The sequence below is a fragment of the Lissotriton helveticus genome, chromosome 5_1, assembly GCF_964261635.1.
Source record: "Lissotriton helveticus chromosome 5_1, aLisHel1.1, whole genome shotgun sequence".
In the NCBI taxonomy this organism is placed as follows: Eukaryota; Metazoa; Chordata; class Amphibia; order Caudata; family Salamandridae; genus Lissotriton; species Lissotriton helveticus.
In genome coordinates, this window is record NC_136065.1 from 1,286,267,065 (window position 1) to 1,286,290,868 (window position 23,804).

Genomic DNA, 23,804 nt, shown 5'->3' on the forward strand with positions numbered 1-23,804 from the left:
GCTTTCATTCTGCTTAAAGTATCAATTCGTAAAGAAGAGATGTTCAGTGAAGGCCATAGTGGCGACTCCCCGTTTGTCTTGGTTTTAGGAAACAATACTTGCATACAAGCAAGTGATCGTGGCTGACACAGTAACGAGATAGCTTATTCCTTGCATCATTCCACAACAGCTGTGATCATTTAACATAATGTATCTACCATTGGAAAGCTGCCTGAAAATTGGATCAATCACCGATGTGGGCGAACCATGCAGGCGGCAAGAAAGGTTATTGGAAGAACCTTCGCAGGTTCCGTGTAAATTAATACCTTGACACAATAGTGTACCGCTTAGTGAGTTTTCACAATTTTTACCACTAAGAAATACTTCCTTTCCCCCACTCCAACATTTGTGTGTGTATGGTAAATCCCAGGTCGACTTAATGTATTTTTTACCCAACCTTTCATACAGGCCTGCTGGCATGTGTGTTAAGCAATACTGAAACTGGAAAGTCGTCACTGGTATCGTAATGGTGCCATGTATTATCCATTCAACTTATGTAATCTCTCCAGTTTTTCAATGCTCAGCACCGTATAGTCTGCCCCCCCTCTGTGCCAACGAGATTTGCTTATCTGTCAGGTTAAATACAGTAAACAGTGATGTAGTGTTGATTAGTCGCCAAGGCACACAGCCTGAACGAAGGTTTTGCAAGGTCCAGCCTAATAGCATTATAGAACGTAATTGAGACTGGACATGTTGTAGCATTAGCAAGTCCTGTTCCATTAGGTCTATGGCAGATGATACAATGCTGTCCAAATAATACATTCTGGACGACAGCGTTGTTAACCCATTGTCAACTACAGAGAGTGATTTCTCTAAATTAATACGATCAATTTCTCGTATTATTTCAGCTGTTTCCATTTGCGTGACTTTTCAAGTTTCATTGTAAGCAGCGTATATACCGGCGTATATGAAACGTTTATGACGTGGATAACGAGGTCCTATTAAGAATTCTCGTAACTCAACGCCATCTTTAAGCAAAGATAAGTGTTGTTTTATTTCTGGAAGTGTGGATTTCTGCAGCCATTCAAGGCATAGTTTTCCTACACTATAAGTTGTTATTATCCCTGGATGTTGTCTTTGGATAGATCTAAGATCTGGCCGAGTTACTGTGAACCCTTGTGTCTTGTTCAGGAATCTATCTTGACAGTTATTCTTGTCTGTGGGCCAAATTAACCATTTCTTCCATTCAGGATTTTTTCTGTTCTGTTGTAAAATATAATTTACGTCTACCTTCTCATCTAAAGTTAAATTACTATCAGATGTGGGCTTACGTATGGATGGTTTGTTTAAATCTTTTATCTCAGCAATGCCAAGACAATATGTCTGTTGAACAGTGTCATTTAGGAACATCATTTGTTCTGGGATGATGCAGGCTCTGAACAATGCTTCTAAACCTTTTACCTGCCAGTCTTTTGTGCCCCAAACAGTTTTTGTCTCAATGTTGTCTTTCCAAAAGTCAAAGCCTAAGGTAGACAATTGAGCATAAAAGTCAGCAGAATAAATGTGTTTAGTATATGTCAACATACTTTTCATGTCTGTCTTATTCATATTTTTAAAGTAAAAACTTTCTGGGTTTGTAACATTAAAACCTTTAAAATATGGACATTTTCTTAGAAACGTTTTAGAACTACCTTTTGGAGGAGTTGGGCAATGTTCCCATTGATTATACGTTAAAACATTTCTAGGGTTTGCAGATTTATGCAAGTAATGATGGCCAAAGTGATTAAAACAATACATTTCTTCATAATTTGATGAACCTTCAAAGTATTCATTGCTGACATTTCTAAGTCTGCCATCATGTTATTAATAGTCTCAAAGTCCCAATCATTAGAAAATGTGCTAGGTGGGATGAAATCACTCAAGGAAAACTTAAATTGATGAGGAATCTTTAGCAGCTCAACAGGGCCATTAATGTCATAATCAGTTGTATCCCATGCTATTCCACCAGGTAGTGGGCCGCAGTGATGTTCACTGATGACAGGTCTCGTTGTTCACAATGAGATGATTTGTGTGGCTTCAGGAGCAAGTTGATGTTCTTACTTGCTGTGTCCATTTTAATGTGCTTTCTATCTATCAGCTTTCCCAAACTTAACACAAGAATGAGCCATAGCAGGAGATAAAGTACACCTAACACAATCCAAAGTTCAAGCCAAGGTGAAACCAGATATGTATTTGTAAGCTCTTGAACAAGTTCCTTTACTTTTTCCTTGAAAGATTTGTTTGCTGGCGTAGTTTCAGGTTCACTGGGATCCTCAGAAAAGTTATTGAAGTTGATAAAATAGCCAGAGGCAGTTCTGTCAATTGTTGGCATCACATCTGGATTATTTGAAATCCCTGGAGCTGTTTTTTCCTTTGACATGTTTGTATAGTCAGATGCTACATCATTGTAAACAGGAGCTTCTTGACAAACTGTTATTTGGGTATCAAGAGGCACAAGCTCCATGGCTTTATTATTGCATAGTCCTTCTTTTCTCATTTTAGAATCTTCAAAGTTGATGAGTCTTTCAGTTTGAACCTCTTGGAAAGTAGCAAGATTTGGTCGTCTGCTACATCTTGGGAGCCCACTGGGCCTACTACTTATTATCGGCCACATGGTGTCGTTTTACCAGGTCAATTGACACAGACCGGGTCTCCTTTTTTCCAGCAAGGGGCGGCAGTAGTACTGTTCTTGATCCGTGGATTGCTAGTACAGGTACTGGTTTTCTGTACGAAGGCCCAAATTCCTTCTTGTCCGCTATTTTCTCCCTGACCAGATCCCCAATCTTTGGAATACAGACAGGTCTTGCTGGGATAGGCGGTTTTTCTTCAGTGGTTGTTGGCTTTTTGCTGGTATTGCTTAGACTTCTTCTTGTTTCATTTAAGTCCTGTAAAACAGCCAAACGATCTTTGATATCAAAGGGTTTTTGTTCCACCACTGAAGTGTGACGATCAAGATCTTTAACCAACATTCTAGTACCAAAAAGGATTTCATATGGAGTGATTCCACCCAGAGAATTTCTTGGCAGGTTATTAAGACTATGTTGGACATTTATTAGATGTTTGACCCACCCATCACCCATCACCCAAACCTAATACCATAGTTGCTATAGATTGCTTTATGTCACGTTTTTTTCTCTCCACAACCGAATTTCCCTCAGGATGGAATGGACTCGAAAATCGCAATGCAATGCCAAAGCTGGCCATAGTCTCTTTGTAAGCCCTAGAGCTAAACGCAGGACCATGGTCAGAATGTAGCGTGCGGATTGCAGCCGACTGATGTCGGTTACCGACCCCCATTGCCGGTGCCTTCCCTGTCTGGGCCCCGACCACAAGTCCTGCTCCGACTGCCGGGCCTTGACGTCCAAAGCTAGAAGGGAGCGGTCCCGCAAGCGACTGGAGCTCCGGCAGTTAGCCCCGCGCCGCTCGAGGTCCCGGTCCGGAAGGAGGTCGAGGGACCGGTCACGGGGCCAGAGTCACCACAGTTTCAGGAGTCGTCATCAGTCTTCGGGCTCGAAGTCCTCAGGTAAGAGGTACAAGAAGCCGAAGAGGCGCTATCGCCCCTCTGACTCCCCCGACGCTCGCGCGACGCGGCCGGGGGTTCGGGCGACACCGCTCCCGTGGCTCCGCCGTAGCCCCAGGCGTCGCGGCCTGCTCCATACCCGCAAGTCCCTGGGCAGAACGCGACGCCGGAGGAGATCGAGTCCTTCCTCATGGCCATGAGGAAGGACTCTATCTCGATGGCGGCTCTCTCCTTTCTGAACCGCTGTCAGAATTTTTTCTGTTGAAGTGAATTTTATTTCAGCTCGTGTGTACAAGTGTGATTTGTAAGCTATTGGTACCTTTTCACCTTCGTTAAAGGTTGGGTATGTGAATCCGCATCTCCCTGGGATGATTCGGATAACAAGGTAGCGTACATAGTCACGTGTTTGTAAGTGTGTTGTTGCCAACATGTCTGTTTGTACTGAACGCAAAATTTCTGTGTGTTTTTGAGTCCAATTAGTTGTTTTGAAATCAGGTTTGATTAGTTCGTAGAGAGGTTTAACCCTTTCTGCGTAATTCAGAATGCAAGTTCTTCCGAAGTTTAGGAATCCTAGAATTGACTGTACATTTTTCAGCGTTTCTGGAGTTTGGAGCAGCGCACATTTTTCTAAAAAGTTTGCTGCCAAGCTTTTGCCTTTACTCGAAAGTTCGTATCCCAAGAATAGGACGTTGAGGTGGGCAATTCATGATTTTTTAAAGTTAAATTTATACCCTTCTGAGGCGAACCCAAGTATTATGGTGTTCACCCTGTTCAAGTGCCTTTCCAAATCATCATCTGTAAGGTAGATGTCATCGACATAAGATAATGCCTCATCATCATACGTTTGTAGTAACTCTGTTACTCTGGCTGAAAATAATCCAGGACTGTTCTTGAATCCCTGGGGGAGACGACAGAAGTGTTGTTGTGTCCCCATTATTGAAAAAGAGGTCAAGTATCTGCTTTCTGGTGCAATGTTTTGACAGAAGAAACCGTTTGAAATATCTAAAGTAGTTATTATTCATCAGTGCTGCACTGTGTGAATTTTGCACTGCAAAAGTTTTGCAACAAGAGTTTAAATGTCTGTAGTCCAAAACTAGACGATATGTATTGTCTGGTTTGGAGACAGGAAACAAAGGTTTGTTCACTGACGAGGTGCATGTTTCAATCACCCATTGGTATTCAAGTTGATCTAAGATCTCCCTGACTTGTTTTTTTTAGCTTCCTGCTTTACTGGATATTGCTTCTGAGCAGTAGGTTGATTTTTCAACTGGATTTTATGGAGAGGAGAATCCTCATCCCATCCCACATGATTTGTATATAATGCTGGAGCCTGGGCCACAGCCCATTTTCTGGCATAAGTGTTTTTTTTATGAATAGGAATATGATTAGAGAAAGCTGGCAATATGATCTCTTCGCCATGTGGGCACTCCCTGACAAATTCAGGTGGCCAGCCTTTTTCAGCTAGAAGATTGTCATAACCTTTAGATAATTTTTCCCAAAAGAGTGGTTTTATCTTCCTAGTTATATCCCCCTCTATTCGGAGTGTTACTTCATATAACTTATGGGGTACACTAACCCTGGTGTCTGCAGTTTCAACCTGAATGTATTCACTCAGATCCACTGTCTCCAGATGATCTTTCAGGATCCTGCGAGCTAAGGTGACCTCTTCTGCGCTGTCCAGCATTGTCTGGGCCCACTCCCCGTTCTCGAGTTGTATCCACAAGATCCTCGCCATGTCTGATTTTAATACTTCCTACCTTCTTATTGGAGAATTGAGTTTTCTTATTTTTTGGAACGTGTTGATCGTCTTTGGACTTCATGCGTTTTTTGTTCTGATTGTCCTCTTCTTTTGGATTTCTACGAGGAAGACTGAAAGGTACGAGAGGATAGTGTATCAGTATCTTGATATCTATCAGGTTTTCTTATATTATCCCTATTTCTAAGGTTATATCTCTTTTCAGAGTGCTCCTTTTGAGGAGATCTACCTCTGGACTGAGAGCGCTTCTCTTTAGGAAGTGACTGTCTACTATTTTCCCATTTCTTTTTAGGAGTAGTTAGATTGTTTTTGATAAAAACTTTTTCAGGATTTTCTGTTAGTTCAGGCTTTACAGGTTTCCCTCCCAAACTATCTCTTCCTAGTTCTTCATAGGATTTTTCAATAATTCTGGCAAGTTCATACGGTTGCTCAGTAATATCAAGTTCTTTTAATTTTTGGCCGATTGCCACTGATGCGGCTTCACCTTTAATGTTAGCTAATAAGATAGCTGAGACCTGTTTGAAATCTAGATTCAAGGCCGGTTCTGGACTATATTCATTTTGAATCTGTCTCAGAACGTCTGGTATTATCGCCATGTGTTTTTGTGTAGATTGAAGCAAAGACTGTACCCCAAGTGTCACAGTCCTCTACGTGTGATGCAATCCCCATTAGTAAACGAATTGTTAGAATCCTGTGTTTCTCATGAGGTGTACCATCGGGGAAATACTGCCTCTATTTGAGTAATTTTCTGGGCTAACCAGAAAGGAATGTGTTCCCTTTTTGCGGGCAACTTACCGATTACTGACTGTATAGTCTGTGGTGTGATTTTGTTTGTGTTCCCCTGATAAGGGGTGTGCTGTGGAATTCTTATAGCAGGTTGGACTGTGAAAGTCCGCATGACATATTGTACCAATTGTCTATGTATTTTAATTAAATTGTTTTAGCTGAGCTAACAGTTCTGGTCCTGTCATTTGTTCAATGTCAGGATGTGGTGTATAGCTGGCTAGTACCGGCCATGTAGCTCCTGGTCTACCTAGTGGACCGAGACTGGTAATGTGATTTTGATGTTGTAGGGCGCCTTTAAACCAGAGCTGATGCTCTTGGTAAGTTAGTGGAATGTCAATGTCCTCGAAAGGAACGTATTCCGCTGGACGTTCCTCAATCTTATAGAAGTGGAACACATGTGTTGTTGGATTTGCCTGTGGAAATACAATCCATGAATAGAATACCTCTGTCTGCCGATATTCATGTGCCTCTATGACAAATATGACTACCACTTCTTGCTGATAGGCCATTTTCTATAAGCTTTATAGCTATGGTTTTCCTTACGTTTTCCGGGATGATTATAGCATCCGGGTCATTTTTTTAGAACCCTGTAACGTCAAAAACCAGTTGGGCTGCAGTTCTTGCAGCTCCACTGCCCCCGGGATTATCCTCGTCTGACATTTTGTTAAGAAGTTTTGCAGAGCAAGTTTCAAGGAAATGAAGATAAGTTGCACAATATTTTGGAACACTGTATCCTTCAACGTTGAACAAAACCAAAAACTAATACATAGCATTTTTCGTCCTACTTAGCTTAAGGCGGATAGTTTATCCTTTAACCCACTCCAGACGTCTATTGGAGTTTTAACGGGATAAAGGGGTCTTTGTGAAAAGCACAACTGAGTTACTCTAGTATCTAGCGTTAAATTAGTGCCTTACCAAACGTTGGGCGCCATGTAGTGTAGTTCCTATATTCCCAACAGGCTCTGCGCATTGGAATAATATATCCTATAGATTAGACGTAGGACTGAGGTCGACTAGGTCTGTATCGAATATACTAGACTTAATTGTGTGTGCCAGCTAGCTCAGAGGTCACTAGAAACTTTCTCGAATTCACAAGAAGGGATTAGTCGCGGACAACAGCATAAACATGACAACTTTGTTTCCCCAAGATTAAACGTATCTTCAGAGTCGTGGAAACAATAGATAGATATTTCACTCAGTCAATCGTGCATGCTTCGTTTCACTAGAGGTGCAGAGAAAATAGAAAGACGGGCGTTTTTAATAAAAGGAGTTATTGAACAGTCTTCTTTCTCAAGCATAAGAAATGAACTGCTACAATCGTAAAACTGGTTGTAAAATATAATGCATACAGTATAAATTGTAGAATAAAATAATACTGTAAGAGCATTGTATGGTTCCTAAACCATATATAAATACATACATAAATAACAGAGGCTAAAAGTACTCAACTGGTGCTTCTAATATACGCCTACCCCGGTGTACCTAACCTAAGCTTAGTACGAAGGAAGAAGTAAGTGAGGTGTAGCATAAATGTAGTATTCTTTTGCCAAGAATCTGCCCAAGATTTCTCTAAGGGTCTAATCAGCTCCGTACCTTAGTTTAGAATGCAGAAGGTCAGTCTTGGGACTCGATTTCCCAACAACCCGCAAGGGTAGCTTGGAAACACTGGAGCTGGATTTCTCGGCAGGAGAAAAGACAGCGTCTCTCTCAGTGCGTCTGCCGGAGGGTCGGCTGCCTTCGGCACTTGCTGTAGCAGGGCACGTCAGGCAAGTAGATAGTCGTGCTCCAAACCACTATCTGTTTGCTTGGGCGAGTGTGGGCATATTTATACCTTGAAGGTGCCGAGTTTGACGTACAGTTAGACATAATAACGTCATCAAAGAGTTTCAGTTCTTTGAAAACTCCATGAGTTCTTGGACAAATCAATATTCAAGCAAGGGGAAGTCCCTAGCTGCTGAAGCTGAGTTTTCCAAGAAATCGTTGTGGATTTTCGGAACTAGTGGAAGTAGCCCTGCCGTATTTGGACTGCATGAGTTATGCCTAAATATGGTTATGATTTCTATGCCTATATAAGGATATGGTGAAATATACCTATATAAGGGCATGAATCGGGAAACTTACAATAGGGTCCTAAAATAATACATAACAAAACCTTCCTCAGCAGAAGAGTACAGGTGTGATATGTAGGCGATGGGGGTTGTCCGTCTTTCGCTGTAAACTACATACGTGTAGCCGGAGGTATTGGGAATAACTAATAAATTGGTTTGTTTTATTATCATGCGACGGTAAATATTTAGGGCCTGATTTAGATCTTGCCAGTATTAAAGCCATCCCTCCTCAGCAGTGGTCCCAAGTACTCATTTGAGCTGACGAAGGTTCACTCGCCGTATTTAGATGTTGCGGCTAGAGACAGAAGATCACCTCAGCAGCAGTCCTCTCATCTGGCTGGAAGTACTCTGCCACTGTCAGCCCGGCAGGATTGCGCCGAGCAGATTTAGATGTTCCTGTTGTGCTGGCGGTGTCCTGGCGGCAGAGTGCTTAGGGGATGAAGCCATGGTGTTGTGTAGACAGGCAAGTACGACTTATTTTACACATATATGTTGTGAATCTGTCAACATGTATATGTAGGTATTGTGTACTGCCCATTTTTTTACATATAGAATTGCACACCAACAATATACACCCACTATTGAATGTACACCCACACCTACCACAAAAGCCTAACTCGGATCCCAGTGACAACAGGGTGGCTGAGTGTCGTGGTCAAGTAGCAGAAGCACAGGATGGACCTGGACAATGGGGTTCAAGATTGGATCTGTGGTGGACCAAACACTGAATGCAAGTGTGTCCAAACAACTAAGTGTTTGTACCAGCATGGCATTTTGAATTGGTAAAGGGTTTCAGCATACTTCCGAAGGGTGGTGGTGATCATTTCCCCTTAATATGTGTCTTGACCTAGGGTCTTGAAAGATTATGTCTTCCACTACAAATTGAATGTTTGAGAAGATTAGTCATTTGAATTGGAGAAGAACAGATACATGTTCTCATCCTATTCCAATTGAACAGTAATTATATTAATGCACGTGGAAGCACGTTAAATTTAAATAGTTGGTATAATCGTATTGTACAGAATGGGGTTGATTGTTTAGCAGTAGATCTGGGGAGTGGTACGAAATCAAAAACAAAATACTTCATCTTAGGGATTTATCCCCTATATTATTGAACTCTTAATCTTTCTCAGCCAAAATGGGAAGAAGACATGTATCTTGCATGTTATATGCCGAACATTTCCGGATAATGGATGTAACCCAAGTAGGTTAACAAAGGCAATTGGATGTTTCTATTAAATATTATGAAAAAATATCATTGATAATTCTAACAAAAGAAAAAAACCTATGTTTTTTGGTCGCATGAAGAAAACGTTTCAATGGTTCCTAAAAAAGGTAAGGGTAGAAGATTCCTGTATATACCTTGTAATCTTATTTACTTCAGATGCAAATAGATGCAGTGAAGCTGAAGGCTCTCATCTACAGCAGGGAATATGAAGATGCTTTTCTGCTACCACTGTTAGAAGCATTTAAAGCAATGGTGTAAACAAAATCTTTATTTACACTAAATTGTTGTTTTTAAGTGGCTTCCACAATTGGACTAAAGTTGAGAGCAGGTGTATAAAAGCACTTTTAAATATCTTCCAAGCAATAAGAGTGGAAACAAGATTAGCTTCTTGTACTTTGTATGACTGAAGTTGAAATTCTGGAATCTACTATTAATAGCGGATAAGGATAAACTTGCTTTTTATTGTAAACAACTATTGATTAGTGAACTGAGGTTGGCTGCGAGACTAAAACAGCAGATAAACATGAAAATGAATCTGCTTCACTTGGACTCTCCCACCTTGGATGTTCCAAAGAATATTTCAATATTGGATTGAGACATAAAAATGTAATTATCACGGGATAAGGATTTACGCTTAAGGGTGCAATTTACACTTCTGGTATAATGAAATGACATTCCCTTATATCTCACTGCTCTCAGACAAGCCATGCAACAGGGAATTAAAAAATTTAGAATTGGTGTTAACACTTTTTGGCTGGCCTAAGTTATCGAATGGGATAAGAAGATTGGAGGTTACTTGAGATGTGCTTTAAATATGAAATGTTGTAATGTACTTATTTTATTGGATTGTCACTTGTCTCAGTAGAAAGACATAGATTTTTAAAACCCATTTTAAATATGTATGGTATAACCTACTTCTAACAAGCATTAGGAATGCATTAGGCCTCGGGTTTGTTTTAAGTTAGAGATAATGGCATTGTAAATGGCAATGTGTTTTAGGCACTCTGCACTACCACTCTGCACTCTGCACTACCAATCTGCACTCTCAATCTGCACTCTCAATCTGCACTCTGCACTACCACTCTGCACTCTGCACTACCACTCTGCACTACCACTCTGCACTACCACTCTGCACTACCACTCTGCACTACCACTCTGCACTACCACTCTGCACTACCACTCTGCACTCTGCACTACCACTCTGCACTACCACTCTGCACTAGCACTCTGCACTACCAATCTGCACTCTGCACTACCAATCTGCACTCTGCACTACCAATCTGCACTCTGCACTACCAATCTGCACTCTGCACTACCACTCGCACTCTCAATCTGCACTCTGCACTACCACTCGCACTCTCAATCTGCACTACCACTCACACTCTCAATCTGCACTACCACTCTGCACTACCACTCTGCACTACCACTCTGCACTACCACTCTGCACTCTGCACGAGCAGGGAGACTGTGTTCTCTCCTAGTGAGTGCCTGCAGCTGGCAAAAGCAAGGTGTGAAAAGCCCGGGTTTCATGGTTCGCTGGAAGGTGCACGTCTAGCAAGGTAAATTCACCATATTATTAAAGATGTGGTTGACGAAGACCCAGGTCATCAATATACATAATGTCCTGACTTTGAAGCGGATATCCATTTGAAAAAAAGAGAAGGTGTATTTATTTATCTCCCCTGTTATCCTTGTTTTTATGCTGCAGTTTGCAGCTAGGACATAATTCCCTGAGCTATTTCACCTGTAGTCTAAAACATGCGGGTTGTACAAGGCTCTAAGCAAGAAACTCGCTATCCCACTAGTCTATGTTACACATAAATATGTGATCTACAAATATACGCTATATTCTGAAATAGGCATATTAATCATTTGAACTATTTTAACATTCAAACCTACGGCCAGAGGTTACACACAGATCTCTCGAGCGCAATAACCACTGGTTGCATCTTACCACTATTATACCCCAAGACTTGCAGGTCAGACAGTTGTTTGCAGCAGCTGGTTTATCCCCAAAGAACATTTAATGTAGTCTGTAACCATTACCGTAAGCCCCGGACAACTTTACATTTTGTCAGATTTTTTTTTTTTTTTTACAGCTGAGGGTATTACTGCAATACGTAGCGTGGCTGTCCTGAAGTCTTCTGCTCATGGTGCCGCCTTCTGATAATCGCCTTTACCCAATTGGTAGGTTCCTAGATCATATTTCCCCATTAACCGAAATAAAAAAGATGACCGAAAAACGAAGCATAAGAAGTCACGGTCACCTTCAAGGGGTGGAGCGTGTTAAGAACTTTCCTCAAACTTGTGTGGGTTGCAAACTGCTTCTAAAAAGCGTGCTAGCGGTCTTAAGCGAGATAATGATTTATTAAGCGGTGACGTTTTTGTTTAAGACAAGTTCTTGAACTACGAAGAAGAGGCAAGTCTCGTTGGTGGCCACAACTTTAGTATTTAAAAACCCTCCAGTCACACAGATGACGTTTCGTTGTCGGCAGGCCATTCCCTCAGATCTGCCCTCCTCTGAGCAGGTCATCCATCAACCGCAGCAGAAGAATAGCGCGCCGTCACCGACCAGCACTACGGAAACAAAGAGGCCACATCACGCCTCCCAGCTTTCATCGCCTGTTGCCAAGAGCCCTTTCATGCCTCCAACTGCACTCATTTAATAAACACAAACCGAGAAAAAAAAACCCACATCAATTGTACACTTCCCTTGCATGTCGCCTTTGTGATTTAAACACATGCATGCAAAACGGACCCTGTCAGAATTAAATTCAACTCGTAGAAAACTTTACTGCGAGAGACCATTTTGAATTCGGGACTATATAACAACTGAACTTGTATTCGAAACAGGCCGTGGTTGAAACATTAATCGAGCTGATGTAACCTACCTGAAATTACAAGTCATAAATTCATAACAGACGTGACAAAATGTTGTCTTTTCGCTATGACACTGATTCGCTATGCCTGTGTGCACCCGACAAACGCACTGCTCTATGGTGAACGCGCGCACACCGTCTGGAATGCATTACACGGCCACCCTGACAGCTCCTAATTAAGATTAATAAGTCTGCCGTGCACGTAACCATAGACAATATGCCATGAAACTGAAATAAATGACGGACGAAAAGTAAATATAGCCTATCACGTCAAGGCTACTAAATAGACAGCACAGCGAAGACGAATCACTAGGCAGATGCCATAAAAACCGCGGCGCGCACTAAGGAATGTGGCAGCCCGGACCCCTTTCAGAATTCTTTTTTTTTCAAATACATAAGAGCTCGGAAGCTCCGCCCCCACTTCGTAGTGACGTAGGCCCGAGCCCTAAAAAGCAATTCATGTGTTTTATTTGCTATACATACTCTTGATCCAATATGTGCTACTGTAAAGGTATCTCAGATCATAACAAGGAAGCTAATGGTTTTGAAATATTATGTATAATCTTTGCCCTAAAAAATTTAGAGGAGCAGAATTATTTATCCTTACACTTTAACAATTTTATGCTATTTGAGTTATGGGTGTACTGCTGTTGCTAGAGGAGATTATATTGGGTTCTCAACTAATTTATTGTAATTCAATGTTTTACTAAGTGCTTTAGTTTAATGGACCGTGATCCTAATAAACTGAATTTGACTGCAATTCTAATAAACAGGACATGTAGTTATCAACCTACCAATTCTTTAGAAATCAATAACAAATAATGTTAAACAGAGCAGACAGCATTTAGATTAAATACTGAAAATATATTAAATCAAACTGGATTATCACATTACAGAACAGAACAATATAAACTAAATTGCATTCTATTAATCCCATATTCACTCTTGACTGATTTGTAAATGTAACTTAAGAAGGGGAATACCTAGTAGAGATATAATACTCATGACAAGTGGTACCTGTAGCTCTTAATTTCCTGTCTGATACCCAGACACTTTTGCAACTTCCTGTGAGTGTCTGACTACTCAAGCAACAAGCAAGTGCAAGAGCCAGTACTGGTATAGGCTAAACTGGGTTGGTATGGCAGATTGGGGAATTGGGTTTTTAGGCTTGGTATACCAATCACACGAACGAATGACTAGTGCGTAAAAAACACCGTAGGTTTTTCTTGATATAGTAGTGTCTGCAAACAATTTTTTGAGGCACAGAATTGAAACCTAGGAAGTGCTGGAAGTGAAACATAAAATGATGTGCCAGAAACATATGCTTGGGAGTACAAAAGAGTCAAGTGGATAAAAATATCAAAGCAAGAGGCCGATCATAGGTGGGAAGGTTTTTGGCTTGTATTTTGAATGGTGTGGCATTTCATTTAGCATGTTCTTAAAACAGTGTAAAGCCCACCTGATTAGCAAGGAAAGAATCTGGAAATATGCTATAGATAAAAAAATATATGATTATCACACACTTACACAGGATAATGTCATGCCCATGACAACTGGTATAAATATAAAATTGAGGGTGGTGACTTGCAGCAGGCAGCAGTCCTGATCTGGGTTAGTATGCACTTCCTCATATCTAGAAGGAGGCCGCAGTACAGGATGACTGTTCTTCTTGGATCTAGGAAACTGGAGAAATTGAAATTGTAAATACCCTCGCGCTTGACAAATATTTATCACCTCTAAAACCCTTCAGAATAGACACCAATGGCTATTCCCAAAAGAGAACAGGAATAAACTCAGGAAAAATTCGAATAAATGGAACATCATTAACTGCAAGTTAGGTAACAGTCTTATGCCGAGGATGAAGGTTGTACTAGGGAAGCTTGTACTGCTGCTGCTAGGAATGCCAGGACAAGCAAGGACTGCTGTGGTTTGTACTGTATTTTAGCTGTGTGTGCAAGCTCGAACTGCTGCTGGTTGTCCCTGCTCTTTCTGTCTTACTGAGGCATAAGAATTCTTTTTTACTTTACCGAAGCAAAAATGATTGGCTTTGTCATTCTTGTTTTGCATTAAAACGTCACCTTCTCCCCTTTAAGTGGATAGCATTCAGACCATCTCATTAATGGCATGAAAAAAAATGCAGACATAAAATGATGAAATTATTATACATTGCTGTGAAAACAAACAGAGGTCTTAATAGAATAAACAACCTTCACACTAAAGCTGCCAGTCTCCAGTCAAAATTAACGGCATGTTATCCTCAGTTGCCACACAATATAGAATTATACTATGACATTTTGACCTACTATTGTCACTTTAAGTGCTCCGAGGAACTTTAAAAACATGTGTCAATACCTGCTTTTGGAACTTGAAGTTAAACTCCCACATTGGTTCTTGCCGAATCGCAATAGTCTTTCTGCACCAGAAAAGTAAACACTGCCAATAAGAATGCAAAAATAAGCAAATCACTTTATTCATACGTACAAACTGTTACAAAGAAGTAATATAACCCTCCAAACAAACAAAATAAGCTACATAATCAATGCATTCCATCAGTAAACTGGGTCTACAGTCCATTAAAAGGTTTACAACACCAAGGGATGACAAGAGCATATAGGGATTAGACATTGTTATGTAGCCTTACATCTAACCGTGGCCCATCATTTCTGGGGTTGCCCGTCTTTCTCAGGTGTATCACATGCAATTTGAAACTGCCATAAGGACTACTGGAAGGTTAATGAATCTTAATACAAAGAAGATACTAATTTTACCGACCCGATTATATACTGCATAGGTAAGGCTTACAATTCTGGATTGGTTTCTTGATTCCATCCTTACAGGGAGATACACGCTAACCATCTCCATGCCCGCTTCCAAATGCTTGGCTGTTGAGTCCATCAAGATTCTGTGAACTTACCCATACTTAAACATCTAAATGTTGGAGAATCGATCAAGAGCTTTGGATTTCAAGTGTTGTCCTGCTTTGAAATTAGACCTCTGCGGTCTGACCGGCTGCATCAACATGCAGCGGTCGGGCTGATGCCCTGGATATCGGCGGGCTGGCCTGACATTGTAATTAGGGTCACAATCTTCATTTGTTATAGATTAGGTCCCTCGGATAATCATGCCTGAGAGATTTTCACTCTAGGGCCACAGAGGAGTGCACTCTTAGAATCTGGATGGACCAAGCTCTCATCAAGTGTAGAATACCTAGGATGCTTACTTCCTTTTGTTGAAAACTCAGGAAAATCCTTCCTTTTTTCTCTTGTAAAGAACTGCGCCATGGTGATAAATTCCACTAATCGCTCACATCTGGACAATGAGAACAGCCCCTGGACTATCAGGTAATGAAACTGTAAAGAATCAAGAATATAACAATAAGTTTGGCAGCACACTTACAGAAGCTGACCATCTTTCAGGGGAAAGGTGCTCCCTTCACTGACTTCTTGTTAAGGAGCTTCCCCTTAAGACCTATTTTTCTATAATTCAGGTCTGAAGCTGCCTCCTTTTCTGTGGTTATTAGTTACACTTCCCTATACAGTTCTTAGATCATGGTCCTCCTTGTTACTCTATCTTCCAAGCGACTATTTGGCAGTGTGAAAGATCTTTTAGAACCCTGGGTCCAACACACTGAAATAATGTGACTCTTGAAGGTCATTAGATTATTCTGCACTCTTTGTTTCCCAAACAGCTGAAAACTTTACTTTTCAGCCAGCTTCTGGTTGTTTCTTTTCACTACTTCTCGTACCTATGTTCTAGTACCATGGTGTCTGCAAGTGTGAACTGTGCACTATAAATACATATATATACATTTGGCATTGTATGTCTTTACAGTTTCCAATGCTTGTACTAGAACTATGCTGTTGCTATATTCTGTTGGTAAATCTAATTGGCCAAACTCTAGGGGATCAGGAACACAATGTCAGGTTCGATGACTTAGGTTGTGATGGAGTATCTGTCCACTGTGTCAGGAGAGAAGCTTGGAGTGGTTTCATAGGTATCTAGGGAAGAGCTGTTAGTTGCATGAGTTTGCGGTATCAATACAGGAGTAGCTACGCAGTAGCGATGAGGATCAGAGTGCTGTGATCTGTCTTTGCCTTCCTCAAACCCATAGGGATCAGGGGAAACAGAGAAAAAAAAAGTAGGCAAAAATGCTGGACCTTCTGATTAAAAGGGCGTTGCCAATGCACCCCGGTTGCCAAATCCTGCTTGTGAAGCACTCGCGTTTCTTATTGCTCTGAATAGCAAACAGATTAATTGTCTGAATATGTATTCAAATTTGTCTTGGTGGAGTAACCACTCATAGCGGTCAGAGTTGTCGACAGAGTGTCTCCCTAATTGTTTTGGAGTCCTGACAGGTATTTGCCGGCAATGTCGACTTTGTGAGAAATGTCCCAATCGCATAGAAGCAGAGCCTCTTCCGTGAGAGGGTGAGACCATGTTAACCCTTGCTTTGTTATGTAAAACATAGATGTATTGTCTGTCCTGATGAGAACCTCTTGCCCTGCTAGTCTTTGTAGGACACCTGTAGGCTAAGTGTTAAGGCAAGAGCTTTAGAACATTGATGTGGAACATCAATTATTCCTCTAACCAGAGGCCTCTGGTCAATAGCTCTTGCAGGTGAGCACCAGAGCCTTCCATGGACACATTTGTTACCATTCCTCTGTCTGATAAAGGCTGGAAAGGGAGACCTTCCTTCAGGTTTGCAGAGAATCGCCACCATAATAGTGCTTGTTTCAGTCATCTTGTGACTCGGACTGTGTTGTTCCAGGAGGCGTTGATTGGTTTCCACTGAATGTCCAGTTCTCATTAGCCAGGTCTCATTCAAAGCCTGCAAAAGGAAATGTAGCCTATGCAGTAGAACGTTAGTGTGAGAAAGTGCCATCTTTCTTGCCTTGGTATGCCCCCACTTTTTTTCTGAACTGCTGATGTGCTTTGACTGAGTGTGCCCTGGGTTCCTGCCAACCAGGTACCCAGGGCCTGGTTTTATGCCAGGTTCCTTCCCTAAAACTGTGCTGAAACTAAAACCCCAATTGGCATCTCTGGCCACCTGTCAGCCCCTAGTAAATGGTACCCTAGGTACCCAGGTCATGGTGACCAGAGAAGACCCCTGAGGGCAGCAGCACTTATTGTGCCACCCTCAGGAGCCCTGTATCCTGGCACCCACACACTACCTTTGCAGGCTGAGTGCCTAAGTACAGAACTAAACCAGAGTCGACATGGCCCACATCCCCGTGTGCCATGCCCACAGAACCCACTGCCCTGGCATACTTCAGTCACCCCTCTAGCTGGGTGCCCTATGCGAGAAGTGTGGGCACAGGTGCATGAGCCCTGTGCCCCTACAGTACCCAGGGCCATTCCTGGGTACTGTAAGAGCAGTGATGCCATTAAGAGTATATGGTGCTGGGAGGTCTTGATTACGAACTCCACAGCACCATAATGGCTACACTGAAGACTGACAAGTTTGGTACCAAACTTCTCAGCACATTAACCCCGCACTGATGCCAGTGTGGGATTTAATGTAAAATGCACCAGAGGGCATCTTAGAGACGCCCTCTGAAATCCTAACCTACAATCCACGTCTGGGATGAGTGGCTGCAGAGGCTGCCACACAGCAGACATGTTGCTGGACCCCTGGGTGGAGAGCCCTCCGCTCTCCTGGGCCTGCAACAATGCACATCCTGGGCGAGGTGCTAGGTCTCCTCCCCCAGGATGGGCAGGGGGGAAGCTTCAAAGGCATGCCGCATCTGTGAGCTTCTCCAGAAAATTTGCTGTATCCAGCAACTGGCCCCCACCAGTTCTAACCCCCACTCTGGCGGGAAGACTGGTGGGAAAAAATACATCAGGAAGGGGGGTGTGCCAGCCTGTGCCAACCCCACCCCTCAGTTGGGGGAGACGAGGTGAAGCACGACCCCGGGCTCCGGCCATCTTGTAGATGGGAAGCCCTGCCCAATCCCAGCTAGGCTCCTGCCCCCCTCCCACAGGAGAGGAGCAGGCTAGGGTGTGTACTCACCCCAGGACAGGGACCCAGCCCTTGCCCTACCTGTAACGCCCCTAAATTCAGTATTTAGGGGCTCCCTGAACCTTCCTTCCTCAGATCCAGATACGAAAAGAAGAAAGAAGATCAAGAAAAGACCCGCCGTGCAGCTGCTAACAACAGGACGACAACAACTGACTTGGCCCCAGCCCTACCGGCCTGTCGATCCTGGAACCTGCTCCTGCCTAATCCCGGCGACTCCTGCGGACAGCAACCTTGGGACACTCGGAGGACCTGCCTGCCTTGACCCTCTTAAAGACTGGGAATCCCATCAGCAGAGGCTCTGCTGCAACAACCCACCTGGTGCCAACCAGGAAGCTCCGGACCAGCCCACTCTGCACCCGCCGAGCCCGGGCCAAGCCCAACTGAACCAAGACCACGAGAACGTCCCCCCGGCAACTGGGACCCGAAGTCCAGTGCCCAAAGACCCTCCTGGACGAACCAGCCGACGCCTGAAGACTCAGAACCAGGGGCCACCCCAACCTCGACCAGCCGAGGGTAAGCTTTTCTGACACCCAAAGACACCCCTGCACCCGGCGCCCTACAGCCCCCTGTACCTGCCTTTGGGGTACCTATCCGTGCTCCAAGATCCCAACTTACCTCGTGAAATGCTGGTCGCCCCTGGAGAGTCTCCGTCCCCGAGCCTGCAGCCTTTGTTCCTTGTTGACCTTTCCCATTGGATAACATTGAGCGCCCGACGGCTCAAGAGCACCCTGCACCCAGCCGCCCGAGTGCCACTGGCTGTGCCACCTTTGTCCTATCCTACTTCCCCCCTTGCCCTGCGCAAGTGACCAGGAGCCCAGCTTCCACAGCCGCATGGCCTGCTAGCCAGCAGCCACCACCCGAAGGCCCCCCTTTCCCTCATTGGATATCAGTGGGCCTACCTACCTCTGCACCCGGCCGGCCCTGCGCTGCTGGGGCGGAACAGACTGCACTTACCTGATCCTGGGGGACCCCTGAGTCTATACCCGGAACCTTAACTTCACCAGCCAGGTACTCACCTGGAAACCGGTAACTCACTTACCTGCCATTGGATAGCATTGACCCATTCGGACTCGAAAATGTTCTAAGTGTGAAGTTTTGAAAACTGCAAATATTCATTTAAAATCAGCCGCAGTCCGAATTCCGAAGTACTCACCTGCAAGCAAGCGAGAAGCCAGTACTGTACCTTGCAGCCCAGTACTGAACCGCAAAAGTAATCCTTACCGGGTTTGCTAGTAATCTGTATTTTCTCCATCGGAACCCATTGTATGCTTTTCTATGAAATTTCTTCCAAGTGCCTACTTTTGAAAACTTGAAATATTCTTTCAAAATCATACAAAATAGTGAAACGCAATTACCTACCTGTAATAAGTTCAGACCCCAGTGCTGGCCCTAGAAGTCCAGTACTGAATTACAAAAGTAACGCGATCATACTTTATCTGCAATCTGAATTTTCTCCCATTGAATAACATTGCCAGATTGTCATTGAAACGTTTCTAAGTGTGAACTTTTAATACAGCTTTATAGTCATGAAAATTCACCAGAGTAACTAAAACGTTTTTGCTAACCTGGTTTCAGCTTAGACCCCAGGACTGAATCTAGGATCTAGTCCTGGAACTACTAAAGTAATCTGTACTGTAATCCACTGTACTTTTATGGTAACAATCCATTGAGCTCAATGCTAAAGTGTGTCTAGACTTGAGCTGCCTTCAGCAATTCCTGTACCTATTGTGTTCACCAGCTTTATTGCTTCATTTCAAAGTAATTACATGAGAGTTCTCATATCTAGCAAAGTATATTTTTCAGTCTTTGAGTGTGTGAAATCCTTTGCTGACTGAGTGTGTACAACAAATGCTTTGCACTGCCCTCTGGTACTGCCTTACTGCTCGACCAAGCTACCACTTTGAAGAGTAAGGTCAGTCCTGACTTTAACCTCTGTTATACCTCTGGGGTTTGTGGACTCTATACACACTGAACTTCATTAATGTCCAGTATATATAGAGCCACTTTCTCACAGTTAGGCCCAGTACAGGCTTGTACTATCTGATCATGATGGATGGTTTGGTTGATAGGTTTTTTGCTCTGGCCTGAGGCTTGGTAATATATTGATGATCATAACAGGTTTGGTTCTAGGGGCAACCTCCATATTGATTGAATCCTCTCCTATAGGCGTGGGACCTGCATGAGTTACAAAAGTGGCTGAACCAGGCTGTCAGTATTGCAGTAGTCCTAGAGATTTTGCTATATTCGTGTAAGTCTTGAAACTTTAGAGGGCCTCAGCCACCTGCTTCCCAAATAGAGGGAGGCCATCAATTGGCATCTCAAGGATCTTTGATTGTACCTCTGGGTGGAAGGCTGTGGATCTGACCGAACCTCGCAAACTCAAAATAGCTGCTCCTGCTGACTGACAGAAGCCTGCTTTCATTGCTGCATCAATGACGGCTTCCAATATAATTGCTCCATCTTTGAGAATAGCCTTAGCAGGCTCTTTTATTGTCCTCTTGGAATGAGATCAACCAGTGGCGAAACGTCATGTAACATTTGGCAATCATGACTGCCTAAAATCACTAAAGCATTAGCAGCTTTAATGGTTATTGCTGTCATCAAACTAACTCTGCAGCCAAAATTATGTATTTGTCTTCTGTGTCTGTCAGGAGGAGATGGTATGATAAGGTCCGCTGTTCTACCTTGGGCTGCTGAAATTATAAAAAATCTTTCTTCGGGTGGCCGATAAGACAGTCCGGGGCAAAAATCTGTGGCCCAATACTTTTTTTCCAGTTGTGTTATTACTGCTGTGACTGTTGCTGGCGCCTTCAGTAGTTTTAGTCCTTCCAATCAGACATAAGCCAGTATAGGTATGGTCTTGCTGCTCCTTGAAGTCATAAAACATTATTGTTACACTGAATTCATCTGTAAATTGAACTTTTTAGCTGCTCTCTCCATCACAGCATGAAAGTGGGGTATATCATCTGGGGTGAATTTAGCTGGGTGTGATGTATTCCTCCCAAACATCTATATCTCCATCATTTTTTGGCTAATGTTTACTTTCCTCCTCATCCATCTGAATACATACATTCAGATGTGTCTATCTCCCTGTTATTAGGTGTTGGTAGGACTGGTAATCCGGAAGATGGATATTTTGAAGGTGGAGGAGGTGTAGATAGCGGAGGAGATGTAGATGGATGAGGCTGTAGAGTAGATAAAGGAGAACCCACACTTAGAATAGGTGTAGATTGTCCCATAGGGTGCTGAGTAAGTAATCCGTGAAAGGTGCCCATCATTTGTTGTAGTGTAAATAAGAACGCTACAGTCAACTGTAAGACCTCTAGCACTATAATGCAACAAGAAGGTGCACATGAGGGTGGATGATCTGGTTGATGCTCCTAATCTTGATAAGGCTCCTTCTCATTTATGACATCCTCATTATCCAGCACAAAGTGACAATCAAAATGCGGAGGGTTGTAAGCAGTTGCCTAATATAAGATCGCTTACATTTTCCTCTAAGTCTAACATTTTGGTTGGTAAACTTACTGTCCCATTTATTGATGGAAACATAGTTGCAAGAAAAACTGTTCTGGTCAACGTCAAAGGTATCGGAGTCCGCAGCATAAGGAGACACATTCTTGGAATGGTCACCAATGGCGAAGTAGTTGTCGACAGTGCTGGCAATGCTATTGTCATCGACTGAATCGATGCTAGTGAGATATTCTTCATGACAGTTGTCAACAACAACTCTGTCGATAGCAAAGGTATTTTCTTCTTAGTTGATCCGCATAGAATGATGCCGTTTTTTTGCACACACAAGCATTCTTCTTTCTTGGAGTGTTTTTTTGAGGGAACGCCAGTTGTGAGATGGCTGGCAGCTTCAGACGCTTTATGAAATATGTCCAATTCAGGAAACTGTAGGTTTGTTTTTTTAAATCGCTGGCTTCGTGAGAGTGCTTGGAAGTGCACTTTTAATGGAATCACCCCGAGATGAGGGGGCATTTGCACTGAAGAAGGGCATTTCTTACTACTTTGCATCAGATAGTGTTGAACCCTCTCCCAGTCTGTGGAAAAGTAAATTTTGCCATGTTCTGTGTCCCTACGTGTTCCCCATCTTATGCTATATGTGCATGACTAATATGCATATGTATTCCCTTATGATCGATTAAAGACGCAATTACAGTTGTGTCCAACTCTAGTATGCCAGTTTCCAGTTCTCGTGAAAGCTACGAGTATTAAGCCTATGTAAAGCTATGTTGCCACGTTTCACAGTGTACACGTTAATTCAGTAAAGGTCCCCGTTTCTAGGCCTCAAAAGGGCCCGGACACCAGATTCAGCTCCTGTCTCCTGAACCCTCGCTGAGAAGCGATACAGCCCCCACCTGTATCCCTGACCCTTCACTTACTTCCTGCCTCACTGTGCCCGGCTCGGCCTGGCTCTGCCTGCCAGTCTGCCAAGAGTATGTTATGATTCCAGTTATCAGTCCAGCTCTCCTTCTCTGCATTCCTAAGCTACTGAATCGCATCAATAGTTTCCGTCATGGTCTAGCCTTTACGTCTCCATGTAAGAGAAATACTGTATTAATGGTCATTTAATATTCCTCAACACGCACTACATGTAAAATTATGTATGCACCAGTCTTAGAGTCTGTTAGCCTTTACCCTGATAACTTTTGGATTCTATCAACATGTTCTCTAAACATCAGATACTAGATAGTGTTTAGGTACATGTCGCTGTGACTCTCCAGACTGTAGTCTCCCCTTCTAGCACAGAAGTCATAGCCCCAGTTCCTCCTAGTAACACGTCATTGCCAGCCTGCGCGCACCACTAGGTCAGAGGTCCCGGCTCCTTAGGTAGCCCCCTCCATGTTTCCGCCTCTTTTATGACATATTCTGTTACGTTTACATCACATGTCTATGTACACGCCTCTTGTTACACCCACTTCAGCCTTATCTTTCGTGACTGCTACGAACTCCGCCCACTGCTACGCCTACTGTATGAACTCTAATGCAATTGTTTAACTATAAATATTGTGCACTGTTATTAAAAGTTGTCCTTATGCTCCGAGATCCTGCCCCCGGCAGCTGCCAACCTATTCCCGTGCAGGTTGTCCTGTTGCTGTCCTTTATGCTGTATTAAAACCTGCAAAAACTCAAGATACCTCGAATCCTGACTCTTATTTATTGAGCTATCTGTTAATTAATTATTCCGAAAAATAGAACAGGTATTTAATTATTTATTTACCACATAATGGCGCCCGAATAGGGACTTGCCCTTTCCCCACGCGCCGGAGAAGCCACGCAGGCCCCCTGATCCTCTGCAGCCGTGACGGAACCATACCGTGCACGTGCAGATATTTCTGCTTCAAGTATCCCTCAGGCCCACGGAGGAGACGGAGGTTGCGGTCCAGCATCCAGACGAGGCGGTGGAGGAACGCGGCGAGTCCCGACCAGAGCCCAAGCCAAGAGTCCAAGGTCCGAGGTATCCGGAGGCCCACCCGTAACAGA

The 23,804-nt window shown here is 43.2% G+C and overlaps 1 protein-coding gene across 1 annotated transcript in view; it reads right to left on the minus strand.

Moving 5' to 3' along the window:
- TMEM183A (transmembrane protein 183A) overlaps window positions 1–23,804 on the minus strand; it is a 112,995-nt gene that overhangs the window by 10,673 nt on the left and 78,518 nt on the right. Inside the window, exons 6-7 of the mRNA XM_078644119.1 lie at window positions 14,648–14,728; window positions 13,823–13,978 (exon numbers count right to left, since the gene is read on the minus strand). Coding sequence (XP_078500245.1) covers window positions 13,823–13,978; window positions 14,648–14,728 — 237 coding nt within the window. The remainder of the gene's footprint in view (window positions 1–13,822; window positions 13,979–14,647; window positions 14,729–23,804) is intronic.